The following is a 17,632-nucleotide window of genomic DNA, read 5'->3' on the forward strand; positions in this document are numbered from 1 at the left end:
ATTGTAGTCATAAATAAAATAAAAAATAATATAATTATTTAAAATAAATTGTTTTGATCATACTCATCTGTGTGCTAATACATTTTAATTTATGCTAATTAGGGCTGTCAATCGATAAAAATTTTAATCAAATGATTTTCATGGTATGCTGATCGCAATTAAATGCATATATAAATATTTTCCAAGAAAGGTCCTCAATAAAAATAATTATAAATTATTATATTTAAATGAGTATAAAATAATTCAGATAATTAAAAAGAAACTATATTATTGTGGCAGACAAGTACATTCTTGATTAAGCAATACAAAATTGGCTTAAGAAGGCAATGTATTGTTTATTTCCATACCACTGATACATATCATTGGCCTACAGTCCACAGCAATTCATTTTGCAACTGAATTCAATCTGTCCGAGGTAGACTTATATTATGAGTGCTTTTCTAAGGATGCATCTGTGTACCATGCTTCAGATGGATGCTTTTGGAAGGTCACACTTTGGTTGCATCATGTCATGTCATCAAAATCACATTAGTTTGAAGAGACCCCTGCATTCAGAGTTGCGCTCCTTCCAGCTGTATTTGAACACAAGAACATGACCTCCTCTTGCGCTGTCTGCTGTCAGTAAGTGTAGTTTGCCTTTATACAGCTGCAGTTGTGCTGACTGTCCCCTGCTGTGTGAGACTTGTAAAAACATGAAGGTGGCACTTCAAACTTGAATTGATCTGATGGTAGGAAAATTCCTTATAAGGTTTCGGGGACATTATTAATTGCATAAATCTTTTTAAACACGTTATTATATAATAAAACACACTGAATAATAATCGACAGTCCGAGTGCTAATGATTGTTTTATTCACAAGCAACAGTGCTAAGGGTACAGCCCTACCCATTATTGTCTGAGTATTAGACAGCACTACTTAAAATACAAAATGGTTTTTAAAAACTGCATTAAGCTTGCCACTGTGCGAAAGTTTAGTGATGGTGTCTGTGTCTTTATATTCAGAGTTAGATAAGGAGGACAGCTGTGGAGAGATGTCCATTCCCAGCAGCCCACAGAACGAGGCCATCCAGCACAGCTCTATCAGCACATCCAACGGCGTCAGCTCAACCACAGCAATCGCAGCAGCTCTCACATCCGGCCCCCCTCAGGGACCCACCGCAGACCACAGCACAGAAGAGGAGTTGTCGTCACAAGAGGGCAGGGCTTCTGCCGCTCACGCACAGTCTTCAGGAAGCTGATCAGACCTCTGAATGGTCACTTTGATTCCTGGTAGCCATGTTGAAATAAGGGGGATAGGAAATGTTCCTTGGAGAACATTCCTGTCTGTTTCCCTCTCAGATTTCATTTGAGCTGTTTTCAATCCAATGCATTTCCACTAAGAGTGAGTACAGTAGTCGAGGAAGGCACTTGGGGGGTCATGCAGAAATTAAACTGATTGATTGTGTTTTTTAATATGTGGTGTATTTGTTACGTTTATATGAAACGCTGAGCGCTGTGTAGGAAGGATCAAGAACAGTTGATTCACATGAATCCCTACAGCAAAAATGTACCTGGATTCATAAGTCCCCTGGAAGGGGACTTATTAAAGCACTATCAGAGGCTTAAGGTCAAAGACATGGTCACTTTAATTTTTTTGCCTTTTATATTTTGCACACGAGGAGAGTGAAAGGGTGTTTTTAATAAATAGTCGTTATTTTTCAAGTGCTTGTTCACAAGAGCAGTTCTAGCAGCTTTTAGGAGTTGTTACTGAATCATCTTCTTGAAAGAGTGATATGCTGTTGTGTGAATGTTTCTTATGATTCTTGGCCAGTTACAAGAAGTTTTTAGAAAAGTCTTTACATCAGAAAAATCTTGAGCGGAGCGATTGTTCTTTCACCATTGATTGTAAAAGTGCATTATTCACCATGCAGACTTTCCAAATGCTCTTTGTTTGCCATTATTCAGTTATTAATTTTGTTTCAGTTTTAATTATTTATTTATTTATTTTTATTTTATTTTAATAAAAGCTTTATGCTTTTTTAAAATGAGTTATTTTCTGCTTGCTACAAAGTGGCTGACTTTGTATTTGTGGTGTTTGACTTTTAGAAACAAAGGGGGGGAAAAAATGTATTAGTTAATGCACTTTGGTTGTCTTTCTAATTACAGTGTATTAAGGAAGCACTGTAAATGCCATTACTGACGAAATGTATGTGATCTCTACTGGTATTATGTGTTTGTCTTAGGATCATAATGACAACCATTTTAAAATAAGTAAAAATAATCACCTGAATAAACCATTGAGGCTTTCTCTGCCCGATCTGTGGAAGCAGTTCTGTCTTAGATTAAAATTCTTAAGATTGAACTGGAACTGGAGCAGCTCTTCAAAAGAAACAAAAAAATAAACCACACTGAGACTTTTGGATGTTTTAAGGTTAAACTATGAGCTTGGCTTGGGTTATGCTTAGTGACAGTTACTAAGTAAGAATAGGTTACCAGTCTTTCATTATTATCACTTTGCATCTGCTTCTCTCTTTAAAATCTATTCGCTTACTACTGTGTAGTTCTAGTAAAGACTTTGCTGAATTTTTCCCGCTTTAATGATCTGCTATTTAAAACTTGATTTTGAAGGTACTTTGTATGACTGCTATGTGCTTATTACCTGCATGACTGAATTCTCTGAGAGAATTTGACCAACATTTCAACCATGTGTCTGTTGGGTTATTGCATCTGAACATCTCTTAGGTTTCTCAGCCAGGAAATGGCAGCTTTTCAAATGGGATTGTGTTCTTATTTACCCTGGATCCAGTTCGGAGAAAATGGATGTGATTATTGTTGTGTTGGCGGTCAGCTTGTAACTTGTGAAAATTATGTATAAAAGTAAAATAAATTAAAATGTTGTAATAAAACTTTTAATAGCTCTTTAAGGCGCCAAAATCATTGTGAATTTTTTTATTGAATGAAATTGAAATTTTGTTTTCATTGTCTCCAAGTGTCAGTCTGATCTTTGCTTTGCAGACTCTGCCATCTTGTGGAGACACCCAGGAAAATTCAACTTTACATTTTATTATTGTCACATCAATGACTGTTGGCTTCAATAGATTATCATCTAGCCATAAATCACCTAAGCATAGTTATTCTCTAATAAGCCAGTCCCAAGCAATGAGTCGGGGGACTTCAGATAGCACTGGATCTTTTCACCTGGAAAGCATCACAATCTAATGAACATCTGCTAAAGATCTTAAAAAGATCAGATTTACAAACATTCTAAATCATAAACATCTCAAAGATAACTGCTGAATGTCTTATTGCCATCCAGTAGGAAACGTCTTATAGATGTATTGCAGATGAGCAAACAATCTAAAAAATTAAATTTTCCAGATGTTAACACATCATATAGACGTTTGGGTGATGTACATGTGCTGTCTGGAGACTAAATGTTAACTGGCCATCAAAAAACTAATTTACCAATAACGAGTAGAAATAGTGTGGGAAAATGCAGTCTTTATGGTGGTTATAGCATTATTGTGCTAACATGCTATCCACAGTTTTCCTGAGCAACCACTGGGCGGCTCCATGATGATTCTAATTGCCTGTTTTCCATTTCAGGTCTCGAGAAGCAATGTAAAAACTACCGAAACGAGCAATCGAGATGGAGAACAACAACCATTTAAGTGTTGTTTGGAATAAAAATGAATTTCATGCTCAACATGTGCAGTTGTTGGCTGTCATAACTCAAAGTAGTTAATGATTTCAACATAACTAACTTCGGACCATTGCTTCATAACATCTACACACTAAAATGAGGCACTGTCAAAAAAATGGTCATCTCGACTCTGGGAAGTGTTTTTGCACATGTTTTTTGACAATTTTTACAAATGTAATACTTCAAACATCACTATGAATATACGCTGATGCGAGTGAACACTGGAGACCAGAAATTGAAAATGGGCAAATCATGGAACACTCTCGTATTCAGGAAAATGGTGGATAGGCGGCCATAATATGCGCTGATTACACTCTGTTATTGTATTTTATGACGAAACTGATCATAACGGTCTTACAGGTGTAGGAGTTTGCACCAGCTCATTAATAACTCTGCACGCCAGTGTGTTCAAGGGATAATTAAAATGCAGTCATAGTTTACTCACCCCTGTTGTTATAACCCCATATGACATTTCTTTTTCTTATAACAAAGGGAGAAACTGAAAAAAAAAAAGTGTGTTCAGTGATACAAAGTCATACAATGGCAGTTTATGGTGACCACTTCTTCAAGCTTTAAAAGCACACAAAAGTATAATTCAGAAGTCTAATAAATTATTCCATGAGACTTACAATTTTTATGAAAACATACGATGAGGTTTGGTGAGAAACAATTGCCAGATCTTCTCATTGATTTTAATCCCGTCCGAAGCAGTCAAATCTGTATTTTTTCCGAACTGCGTATTCCCACACCAGTTTATCTTCTATAAAGTGCCCCAAAAAAGAACCCCTGGTAAAGGTAGTCCAATATGAATTGACATGCAGGTGAAAACCAGTGCATCTGCGCTGTAAGTAGACACTTTAAATTGTTGTTTCGTAAGTTCTCCAAGTGTCTAAAGTCATGTCAGTGAGAACCCACCAGACAATAAAAAGATGCACTTCACAACCTCAATTAACACTGGCTGTTGCATATGGATTTATTGATGCATGTTTTTCTTAAGCAATTTATTGGTCAAGCATTTATTTATTTAAAGCTGCAATACGGAACTTTGTGCTCTCTTGTGACATCTGTGGTTGAAACTTAAAATAGCATGCAATTTGCAGAAGAACACTTTACATGAGTTGTGTTTCGGCTCTGCTCTTCTGCACGGATGAATCTCATGATTTGAGCTTACCTGGACATCGCCTGTGTGATCATGACTGGGAGATATTCAGAGTCATAACGTTCTATTTTCATGTTGATGTTATGTTCTATTAAACATCTGAAATATTTATTGCTATGATAAGATAAACAAAACTCTTATTTACATGTTTTGAATGAATGAATTTTACACTTATAGTGCTTTTCTGACCTACGCTAAAAGTGCTTTTATAATGATAATGGAGGGTTACACAGGTAACCTAGGTTCTATGAATAAAGTCAACACGCCACAGTATGGGTCAGCCTCGCTGAGGTTAATTTGTCAGGAGACGGATAGCAAATTAATCACGCCCCTGTGTGCAATCAACCCCGTGGTTGGAGGCACACCTGCATTACGGTAGGCTAAATCTATCAACCCGACCACCCAGTTGGCCAGATGCTGTTTGGGCACAGCCTGGCCTCGCAATAATTCCCCATAGCAGACAGAAAGTTGATTCGTTTTTCTTATAGGTTGCGTGCAAGCAATGTACCTCCTCAGTGCTCTGACTGGGCAGATTAGATGCAATCTAGCTGCTTCCACAGAGTCTGCATGAGGAGGTGGATGAAAAAAATCCAGGACCAAGGACCTGGACACATACGAGTGGGGTAGTACCTTTGGCTGGAATGCCGGGTTTGGAAGGAGAGAAATAGCTGATCCCTCTTCTCCTAATCTTAAGCATGTCGGGTGCACATTCAGGACATGTAACTCACTCACCCTTCTTGCTGAGGGAATAGCACGAAGAAAAGCTCTTCTTAAATGAGAGAAAATCTATCTATAAATTGTCCAAGGGTTCAAAGGGGGGCACTGTCAGAGCATCCAAGACAATGTACAAATCCCATGAGGGGATCATTCAAGCTCGTGATGGGCACAATCTATGGGCCCCTTTTAGAAAGTGTCTGATGCAATGCTGGGAACCAGCTGAAGAGTCATCAAAACATGCATGGCGATCAGATATGGCTGTTACACACCGCCTCAAGGTTGACTTTACCAGACCACTCTCCAACAGGGACTAGTGAAAAGACAAGATTGACTCAACATCACAAGAGACTGGGTCCGTCCCCCTGGACTGACACAGCAGAGAAAGCCTTCCCCAACAGTTAGCAGTAGCTCGTAGACAGTCCTCATAGACAGAGCTCTAGCTGTCTGTAAGCTTGTTAGAACTCCTTGTCCAAGACCTCTGAATGGCTCCCGTCTATTGGCCAGACATGCAGACTGTACTGTCCTGGATTTGGGTGCCAGAGTTTGCCCTGGACCTGTGAAAGCTTGTTTTGCATGACTGGAAAACACCACGGTGACCCCACCAGCAAATTGACCAGATCTTTCATCCATGGCTGCTGGGGCCAGTCCGGTGCAACTAACAGGAGGAAATGCATACAGTAGAACTTGAGGTCACTCGTTCGCCAGAACGTCCACCATTAAGGTTCCTCTGGGCCCCACCATTAAGAATGTATGGCCCTCAGTGACAATCCCTGAGCGTGTGCCCTTAGGAGAAGCTCTCAAGCCTTCCTGTATAAAATTGGTGAGCACACCCCACCTTGGTAATTGATGTATGAGACCACTGTGGTACTTCCTATACAAATAATCACTTGTTTCATCCGTTGTTATGGTTAACCTCGAGCACACTGGGCCCAACATGATCCCCTCCTTCAGACCTGGGGTCGAGCCACCACTGTACCATTGGGAGACATTCCAGGTCCCACAGAATCAGCCGCTGGCCATCCTAGTATGGACCCACTCTGTGCCTCGCAAACCACAGCTGCGGCGGGCACATAAAAAGCAGCCCCAATGGCACAACCTGACTGGCTGCCACCATAAGGCCAAGCAGCATCTGGCCACACTTCACTGTCACCTGCTACTCTGCAAGGATCTCTCAACACTGATTGCCACAGTGGAGTCAGAGAGGTTCTGACTGTAATTGAATTCAAAATCAAGCTGAGATATGTCACCACCCTGGTGGGAGTGAGGCAACTCTTCTCCCTTTTCAGTGTCAGCCCCAGTTTCTTTGGGTGGGACAACACGATTGTGTTGCTCCTGGCCTGCTGTTCTGTGGGGGAACAAAATCATCGAGGTAATTAGCTATGTGAATACCCTGGCGAGGAAGTGGAATGAGTGCTGTATCCATATACTTTGTGAGGGTGCGGGGAGCTGGAAACAGACCAAAAGGGAGCATCTTGTATTCGTATGCTTGCCTTGAAAATAAAAGCTGAGGTACTCCCTGTGACTCTTGTGGATTGGTATGTGGAAGAATGCGGAAATCCACTGTTGTGAACCAGTCCCCTTGCCATATGAATGTGAAGAGGATTTTTAGGCAGAGCATACGATAAGGCAGTCGCTTTAGATGATGATTGAACCTCTTGAGATTTAGGATCGGGCCAAGACCCCCATCCTTTTTTGGAATCAGGAAATAGGTGGTATAAAACTCCTGACCTGTCAACTCTGAGGGCAGGAGTGTTACTGCTCCCTTTCCTAAAAGCACTGAGACTTCTGCAGTAAGGGACTGGAATTCTGATGGAGACAGAACAATCACAATGATGTGTTTATGGAGAAGACGAGATCACACCCACGCCTCGCTCCAATGGAAGAGCATGCTGCACACACACATAAACACATACAGCAGGACACGGCAAACATCCTTTGTTACTTATATATAACTCAAAATCTACAGTATATGGCAACACTCTATGCTGACTAGGGGAGTTTGCGTCTACAGAAGTGTGCAGAAACCATTTCACTATTTCTCGTGAAACCCGTAGTGCATTGCCGCTCCCTGCTTAAGGATGTTACAGGGATGATACTGCAGTTTAGGCAGATATGAAATCATGGTCCAAAGCAGAATTTAAGAACTGGCTTTTCAGTTCATGATTTTTGCATTAAATTCATATTGAATTGGACTACATAGGATGTTTAACTGGACTTTAAACAGGAATGACAAGAAGAAATTTCATGAATTGTAATGTCAAGAAATTCAACAGGAATTTCTTTTTTGCTTTTTAATTTTCAGTTTTATATAATTAATTTTGACTTATATTTTGACATTATTTTTGACAGACATGTACATATTACACTAGCAGGAGAGAGTTGGTGCATGCAAGCCTTGCTGACAAAGCAGAGGCATGATAAGCTTTCCGCAGCTGACTGTCAACTGCTCTGCAATGCATGTTTGGATGTGTAGCATCCTGACCAGCCCTGGCTGTTGCCCCTGCCAGCATAACAAATGTGGGCCCTACCGGGGGAGCCATAGCAAGCCATAGGCTGCAGCCCCAGCCAAGTTTGTCAAATGTGGAGGTTGTCAGTGTTACGGCTTGGGGAGGCAGCTGTGCACACTCTGCTGCTCTAGCAATCACCGCTTTGTCTGAAGGATCCAGTGGAATAGGATCACATGCCTGAGAGGCACTGTCACCCAGCTCCGAATCCGAGAGATCATTTGGGTCCGAACGCAGAGGGTTCTCTTCACTTCCAAATACTCCAGAGGCTGCCACTGACTGCTTATCTGGGTGGTGGCATTGATGTTTCGCTGCTGGCTCTACAGTATTTGGGAGGCCGGTAGGCCAATGCAGAACCTACAAAAAACCATGCAAGGTCTCTTGCATTCTGCTTCCTTCCACTATGTTTTCACTTGTTGTCCTCCTGTGACTCCTGAGTTCTGAAATCAGTATTTGGTTGATTTTCAGTCACAGCTTTCATGTGTCTTGGCATGCTCTCTACCAGTCTTTCACATTGCTGTTGGCTGACTTTATGCCACTCCTGGCGCAAAAATTCAAGCAGCTGATGGCTTGTGGCCATCCATCTTCCTCTTGATCACATTCCAGATGTTTTCAATGGGGTTCAGGTCTGGAGATTGGGCTGGCCATGACAGGGTCTTGATCCGGTGGTCCTCCATCCACACCTTGATTGACCTGTCTGTGTGGCATGGAGCATTGTCCTGCTGGAAAAACCAATCCTCAGAGTTGGAGAACATTGTCAGAGCAGAAGGAAGCAAATTTTTTTCCAGGATAACCTTGTACATGGCTTGATTCATGCGTCCCTCACAAAGACGAATCTGCCTGATTCCAGCCTTGCTGAAGCACCCCCAGATCATCACCGATCCTCCACCAAATTTTACAGTGGGAGCAAGACACTGTGGCTTGAAGGCCTCTCCAGGTCTCCGTCTAACCATTAGATGACCAGGTGGAGGATCGGTGATGATCTGGGGGTGCTTCAGCAAGGCTGGAATTGGGCAGATTCATCTTTGTGAAGGACAAAGAAAAGCTGAGCTGCTTGAATTTTTGCACCAGAAGTGGCATAGTCACCCAACAGCAATGTGAAAGACTGGTAGAGAGCATGCCAAGATGCAAGCTGTTTATAGAATAAAACAAAAATGTTCATTTTACTCAAACACATATTTATAAATAGTAAATCCAGAGAAACTGATCATTTTGCAGTGGTCTCTTAATTTTTTCCAGAGCTGTATATATATAATTAACATATATACAGTATATACTGCACACTGCCTGGCCAAAAAAAAATAGCATACTCTAATATTTCGTTGGACCGCATTTAGCTTTGATTAAAGTGTGCATTCATCGTGGCATTGTTTTGACAACCTTATGCAACGTCACAACATTTATTTCCGTCCAGAGTTGCATTCATTTTTGGCCAAGATCTTGTATTGATGGCAGGAGAGTCGAACCACTCCGTAAAGTCTTCTCCAGCACATCCCAAAGACTTTCAATGGGGTTAAGGTCAGGACTCTGTGGTGGCCAATTCATGTGTGAAAATGATTTCTCATGCATCCTGAACCACTCTTTCACAATTTCAACCTGATGAATCTTGGCATTGTCGTCCTGGAATATGTCCGTGCCGTTAGGGAAGAAACAATCCATTGATGGGATAACCTGGCCATTCAGTACATTTAGGTAGTCAGCTGACTTCATTTTATTGCTGCATAATGTTGCTGAGCGTAGACCTGACCAGTTGAAGCAATCCCAGATCATAACACAGCCTTAAATCCAAACGGTGACTTTTTTTTGGCCAGGCAGTGTACATATCTGGCTCAGAAAAGCAACAAGCCTACAATGAGGCAACTGTTAAATTAAATAATGTTGGTTGAATACTCACTTGCAAACTGCAATGAAAATTCCAACAGCCAAAGCCGACGCGTCTTCGCAGGCAAAGAGGCTGCCCTCAGCACGTGAAGAATGAATGAACTTCCACATGCACAAGGGTTCTGTTCACTTCCAAATTTCACGCTTTGTTCAGTCCTGTAGTTGCTTTCATTGGATATGTTTTAATCCCCAATAACAACGACTCACAGTTCCAAACAGCTCGTTCCTCAGGAGGTAAAAATTGAAAGTATTAGCTGGCTCGCACCTGTATTTGTAAAGGTTTATTGCAAGCAGGGGCGTGATTAATTTGCTATAAGTCTCCTGACAGCTTAATCTTAGCATGGCTGACCCGTACTGTGGCGTGTTGACCGAGGTGAAATAGAACAAACCATCAACAGTTATCATTATATTTCAGTATGATTATTCAAGTGTTTTATCTACTATTAATTTCTGTAATTCACTTATCAATTTAAGAGGTGAAACTTGTGATATGGGTGATACGAGTTCAATAGAAGACTTTATTATTTTATATTATATTGTACAGCCTCAGTTGATAATGCAAGTAAAACCGTAAAACTACAATAGTACGTCTATGCACTGCACACAATAACACTGTAAAGTAACATAAAATGAGGATTTAATAATGGGGTAAAAAATACTTTATTAAACATGACAATAATATGCAGAATTATTCATACGAGCATGACAGGCAATATAAGCTTCAACAACCGTACCAGACAACATATCCAAGTATTAGCAAGTAAAGAACTTCGCCAAACATCCATCCAGACTGCAGCAATGCTGTCCTGAACTGTGTGACAGTGACTGACTGAACTGAACAGTGTAGTTTCCCCAGCCAGAACACATGACAGCCAGTACTTCATTTCTGTGTTTACAGACATGATGTAATGACATAAAGGCATAAGCCTGTTGCTGCCTTCAAGTGGACCTGGGAAGCTTGTAACTCTGAGTCGGGCATTCGTTACTATGACATGTCATGCATTCAGGTGGGAAACAAAATACGGAAGAAGCCAAACTTAAACAAATAGCCTACATAATGAAAGTGGGTCACGTGACACCATGCAAGTATCGGATGTGTGAACGGCGAGCTCTGCACACTTTGCTAGTTTTAATACCTTTTAATGACATAAACAGGTGAGATTTGATACATTCTGTTCCAAAATCCTCAGGCTCTGGAGACATTAAAAGACACTTACGTGCTCAGGCTGAAACCCTTGAGCGGGCACCGGACCGGGGAGTGGATTTAATCAGGGAATTGCGGCGAGAGATGTTGAGCATGTCGGCAATATTGACGAAGGTCATCACTGACTTGGAGGATCTTACTGTGATATGTCAATCGATCACTGCCATGGAGACGAAATTCTCTGAGGTGGTTACAAGAGTGGGGGATGTCAAGAAACGGATCAATTATCTGGAGTCATCGGTGAGGGAATTATCTGCTAATATGCTAGCAACCAAGGTGGATTTGGAGGACATGGAAAACCTTAGCCGGCGGAATAATGTCTGTATCGTGAGAGTCCCGGAGGAAGTGGAGGGACAGAATATAGTGGAATTCCTGGACGGGCTCTTTCCGAGTCTGCTTGACATAGCAGGCAATAATCTGGAAATCGAGCGAGCTCACAGGGTTGCGGCTTGGCGATCCGCTGAGGGAGACAGGCCCCGATCAATTCTGGCCAAATTTCTGAGATCATCTGATAAAGATCTTGTGTTATGTGAGGCGAGGAGTAAAGGAAGGCTTTCTTTTTCCCAGGCTTTGCGAAGTCGACAAGAGAGAAATATGATCAGAAATGAATGCAAGAAACTTACATCAATGGAAGATCGCTTTTGTACTGATATTCCTGGCCAAATTGAGAACAGATGCTAAGGATGGCCGTAAAACATTCACATGCCCACAGCAAGCGATGTCCTTCATAAAGTCAGTGGAGTGAATGGGTCGTGTTGTGGTGCTCACATTGTGGCCGAATGGACTGGCTCACTGAACATTCGCTTGACTGTTTGAAGATTATGCGCACTCTTTTTGTGCTGGTTCCGCCTATCGGCTTGAGGTTATTTTGTGGAGTACTTTTTGGCAAAGTCATTGGAGTGAGTAAGTCATTTGCTTACAGTCATGTTGCAGTTGATTGGGCCAGCTCACTGAACATCCGTTTGACAGTTTGAGGAACCTGCAAGTTTTATTTTTTATTATTTATTTTTTTTTTGTGTAGTATTTCTTGCAAAGTCATTGGAGTGAGTAAGTCATTTACTTGTACTCACATTGCAGCCGTGTGGACCAGCTTACCGAATATTCATTTGACTGTTTGAAGAATCTGCGCGTTCTTTTTATGCTGGTTCCACCTAGCGGCTGGAGTTTATTTTGTAGAATAACACACCTTCAGGACAGTTTTATGGATGACTCTACATGCTCTTTATGTTTATTCTGCTTATTGGCTGGAGTTTGTTTTATAGATTATCTTTTGCTGTGTAATTCTGTCTCACAAAATGTGTATAGAAACACCAGACTTGAGCAATCTGATGGCAAAGTTGTCACGGGGGTTTTCGTAGGCATACATGGACTGTTTGAGTTTGGAGGGATGGATGCCAGCATGAGCATAAAATAGCTGTCATGCGCAGGGTTTATGTGCACATTTTTCTTTTTTCTGTTTTTTTTTTTCCTAAGGGATGTTCGGGGTTTGATTGTTACACTAATGTTGGAATGTAGTCTTTATAATCCTGTTTTTGACACATAATCTATTTTTTCTTATATGTCAAAATGTCAAATGTTAATATGAGTGGATTGTCTCTCTCCACGTGGAATGTGAATGGGTTGGGGCACCCCATAAAAAGAAGGAAGGTTATTTCTTTTCTTATTTGTAAGAAATATGATATAGTGTTTCTTCAAGAAACGCATCTTTCTCGGCAGGAAGCTGAAAATTTTGGAAAGATATGGGGTGGGCATTTTTTTATAGTGCTGGCTCGAGTAAGAGCAGGGGAGTCATTACACTGATAAGTAAACATTTACAATTCAAATGTCTCAAACAGAGTAAAGATAAATTAGGAAGAGTCATTATAATTTTACCTGAAATCTTATTTTGGCTAATATTTATGCACCTAACTTCGATGATCAGGGCTTTTTTATAGATCTTGAAGGGATATTGCAAGCCGCTGGCACCCCTCATGATATAATACTGGGAAGAGAATTTAATCTTTTGGTGGACTCAGCCCTTGATCATAGTGAAGCAAAAGTGAGCAAGCCCCCTAGAGCAACATTGATGCTTCACAGGATGTGTAAAAATCTTGGTCTTACAGATATTTGGAGGCTTTTGAACCCATATGGTAGGGGCTATAATTTTTTTTCTTCAGTCCATAAGATTTACTCTAGAATAGTTTAATTTTTTTTTTAATGTCTAAGTCCCTCATTTCATCTGTTGTTGATTGCTCAATCAGAAACATTTTAGTCTCAGATCACGCCCTGGTGAGTTTAGAGGTGTTGCCACATATGAAGAAAAGGAAATCATATTCCAACAAATGCTAAAGGCTGAAATCAATGTCTATATGGAGACCAACTGGTCCTCAGTATCCTCTGTGGGCGTGGCTTGGGAGGCACTTTAGGCGGTTCTTAGGGGTTGGATCATACAGTATGCCTCATTCACCAAAAAGAACTCTTGGAATTGGAAGGGAATATTAAAAGTGCCGAGGCAGAGCTGAAGCGCCGAATGTCGTGTAATGGCCTCAGAGAACTGACCCAATTGAAATACAGATATAATACTATTTTGTCGCAGAAGGTGGATGTGACAAGGAGGAGGGAAGGGCCGGGCCAGGCTGTGACTACACACGCCCGGCCCCCAGTTGGGCTAATCAGCTGAGGAGAGGTACAGGTGCAACGGGATGTGGCAGTTCGGGAGAGAGAGAGCTACAGGCAGCTGCCCTGTATGCATTTACATTTGTGTGTCTTTGTGTTTAAGTTTAAAAACATTACTCTGATGCTTCATCTGGTTCCCACCGCCTCCTTTCCATTGAACCCTGTTACAGTGGAGTTTTGGCTATTCAGGGCGAGACGGGGGACAAAGCAGGAAAACCTCTGGCTAGATAAATAAAACAGAGAATGTCTTTTTCTACCATTTCCTCAGTGAAATCTGCTAGTGATGAAATATTTACCTTGGCCACTGATTTTAATAAGGCTTTTAAAAAAAAATTGTCATGATCTTTATAGTTCCACATCCTCATCTACTGATGAAGGTATTAGAAATGTTGTGGAACCATTAGAACTTTCCAAACTGTCGGCTGAGCAAAGAAATTCTCTTGATTCTGAGATAAACTTGGAGGAGCTTGGTGAGGTAATTAAGGCCTTGCCTACAGGCAAGTCTCCGGGGCCAGATGGCTTTGCTGCTGAATTTTTTAGATCTTATGCTACAGAACTGGCTCCACTCTTGCTAGAAGTTTATACGGAATTATTAAAGAATGGAAAGCTTCCACCAACCATGACACAAGCCCAGATCAGTCTGATTCTTAAAAAGGACAAAGATCCAAACAAGTGTAAGAGTTACCGTCCAATTTCCCTGATCCAGCTAGACATTAAAATATTGTCAAAAATTTTGGCTAACAAATTAAGTAAAGTTATGATACCTCTTATACATATAGATCAGGTGGGTTTATTTGGGGCCGCAGCTCTTCTGATAACATTAGGCATTTCATCAATATCATTTGGTCAGTGGCGAATGATCAGACTCTGGTCGCTGCCATCTCACTTGACGCCGAAAAGGCATTTGATATGGTAGAATTGGATTATCTTTTTAAGATTTTGGAAATGTACGGGTTCGGGAATACTTTTATTGGATCGATTAAGTTACTTTATAGACAAATAAATGGATTAATTTCAGATTATTTTACTCTGGATAGGGGCACCCAGCAGGGTTGCCCTTTTTCCCCATTATTGTTCTGTCTGGCCCTGGAACCATTAGTAGCCACAATAAGAAAGGAGGATGATTTTGCAGGGGTGGTGGTGTGAGGTATGGCGCATAAGCTTTTGCTTTAAGCAGATGATATTTTATTATTCATCACCGACCCTAGTAGATCTATGCCTTGCCTCCACAGAATTATTAATTCATTTTCTAAGTTCTCAGGATACAGAGTTAATTGGTCTAAATCCGAAGCTTTAGCACTGACAGCGTACTGCTGGTAATGGCTTTTCATCCGGGTGACTTGCAGTGGCCCAAACAGAGCATTAAGTATTTGGGTATTTTATTCCCAGCAAATTTGTGTGATTTAGTTAGAGTTAATTTTGACCCTTTAATAAAAAGGTTTTCGAGCAATGTGGGCAGGTGGGCTTCATTACATTTATCTATGACTGGGATGGTTAATGTTATTAAAATTAATTGTTTTCCAAAATTCAACTACCTGCTACAATCTCTCCCTATAGATGTTCCCCTCTCTTATTTCAAGACATTTATTGAAATGTTGCCTCGAGCATATGGCTGAACCCAAAACGATGTATTAATAAGTCCGCTTTCTGCTGGACAGAGTGGATCGTGAAGGGGGTTACTACACTCGGTGACCTATATGAGAGTGGAGGGTTGAGATCATTTGAAAATATGGTTCAAAATTTTGGGATTCCCAGGTCTCAATTCTTTAGATATTTACAACTGTGCCACCTGCTCTGTACTATTTTTGGGAGTAGCATACACCCCCCTAAATTGGCAGATACACTGGGTGTGGTGATTACTGCCTTTGGAATAGGTCATGAAGCATCAGTGTATTACTCCCTGCTAATTCAGAGTCTGGGGGACAGAGCTTCAACTTCTCTCAGGAGATTATGGGAGATTGATTTAAACTTGGTATTGGAGGAGGGAGTGTGGGCTAGGATTCTAAAAAACATCAAGTCTACATCTAGAGATGCAAGGGTACGCCTTATGCAATTCAAGATTTTACATAGATTCTATGGGACCCCCAATAGATTGTATAAGCTTGGTCTTAAAGACACACCCACCTGCTGGCGATGTCAATCAGAAGATGGGGACACAATGAATTTTTTTTGGTGGTGTGTTAAGATCCAAGAATTTTGGTTGAGGGTTCAGAATTTTATGTGACATATTGGGAACTCAAATTTCATTTTGCCCCAGACTCTGTATTTTAGGTGATGGGGCGGTCATTAATATAGGGGCTAAATACATAAAAAATTGGGTCCTAGCCAGTGTTATGATTGGCAGACAAATTATTCTTTGGGGATGGAGGTCGGCTGGAGCGCCCTCGTTTTGAGAGTGGCACATAGAGATGGGCAGGGTGGCATTTGAGGGAATGTTGTATAGAAGGCTAGGTAGCATGGAGGTGTTTACTGAAAAATGGGACAACTATTTGGCCTTTATGGAGGGTTCTCGGGGAGGGGCAGTGGAGAGAGATTTGTAGTTTTAAATATATTATTTTATTTTTTTATCTATTCATAAGTCTTTCCTGTTGTCTGGATTTTTTTATTTTTTATTTGTAAGTGTGTATACTTTCATTTTGTGTTAGACCACTGGATGTTTGTAGTGTGTCACTCACTCAGTCATTCAGTGTTTGTAGTGTGAATTTGATTCTTTGTGTGTATGTTCTGTTTCTTCAATCCTGTTTTGTGAATCGATAAAATATCCTACATAATGAACAATGGTAAAAGCTCTTTTTCTGCTGAACCAGTGAATAAACATAAGTGAATAACAAACCTGCATCACTTATACACATACATATATGATTTATTAATGCATTGTATCTCACAAATTATTAAATTTGCTTAAAACAAATTGCAAACGGTCATCATGAGTCATTAAGTGTCATATATAATAAATTAATATTTTTATATTTTTAAACTGAAAAGAGGTAAATGTGTGTCATTATAATTTTTAAAGCGCAGAAGTTGAAATAATTTAGCAAAATCATTGCTTCCCATAATATTTCATGTCAGCACGCCCCTTGCAATGTCCCAACTCGGAAACTCGGGTATCATCTAAAATTCAGAGTTTCCCACTTGTTAATACGACTTCGCTTGGTCATTCATGTGCTCATAATGCAGCTTTAAAAAGAAAGAAATTATCGTGTTTTCTTTTGGTTTGAAAAAAAAGTGCAGTCCTGCATTTTGGGACATATTTTCCAGTAGTATAAATAAAATAACATAACGTGTACGGATTGTCCATATTTTTCATTCAAGAGGGTAATGTAGCATATCAGTCACCAGTTCTGTTGTATTTCTTCTAATAATCCCAGTATATGCTTGTTTAATATTTTCTGCATAATTATTCAGCACAGCTAAATACTTTTCCTGGTAGATCAGTAATGTGTGACAGCAACGTAAATGCAGTAGACACACCTTATTCATGCTAGCGCCATCTTTGATTTTTAATGGGAATGACAACAAGGCTGTGAGGGATAGGCTTTCCATCTCTCAAAGGTAAAGTCATTTTAATCCAATACACTTTTTATCAAATTCCACAAATATCTCTTCACTGTCCTCTAGCTGTCCGTTCTGTGTGTGCACTGAACAAAAATCCGGTGTTTGTACACATCCCTGGCTCTGGAAATGGGAAAATAAACAAAGTGGATCGGACCAATGCACACAACACTGTTGTGTGTGCATGAATATGGGGGGCGGAGCTGCTGAAGGAGCACTGAAGGGAGGAGTGTGTTTTTTTTTACTGTTGAGTTCAAATATCAACAGTCTTTCTC

General features: G+C 40.5%; 1 protein-coding gene across 2 annotated transcripts in view; it reads left to right on the forward strand.

The window, feature by feature from the left end:
• The window catches only part of LOC127448348 (cyclic AMP-dependent transcription factor ATF-2-like), a 48,333-nt gene extending 45,435 nt beyond the window's left edge, over nucleotides 1–2,898 (forward strand). For both annotated transcript variants that reach the window (XM_051710801.1, XM_051710802.1), the window contains one exon: nucleotides 1,003–2,898. In XM_051710801.1, coding sequence (XP_051566761.1) covers nucleotides 1,003–1,238 — 236 coding nt within the window. In that variant the 3' untranslated portion in view covers nucleotides 1,239–2,898. The remainder of the gene's footprint in view (nucleotides 1–1,002) is intronic.
• The last annotated feature ends 14,734 nt before the right edge of the window (nucleotides 2,899–17,632 follow it).

This window comes from Myxocyprinus asiaticus, chromosome 11 (genome assembly GCF_019703515.2).
Source record: "Myxocyprinus asiaticus isolate MX2 ecotype Aquarium Trade chromosome 11, UBuf_Myxa_2, whole genome shotgun sequence".
NCBI classification, from domain to species: domain Eukaryota; kingdom Metazoa; phylum Chordata; class Actinopteri; order Cypriniformes; family Catostomidae; genus Myxocyprinus; species Myxocyprinus asiaticus.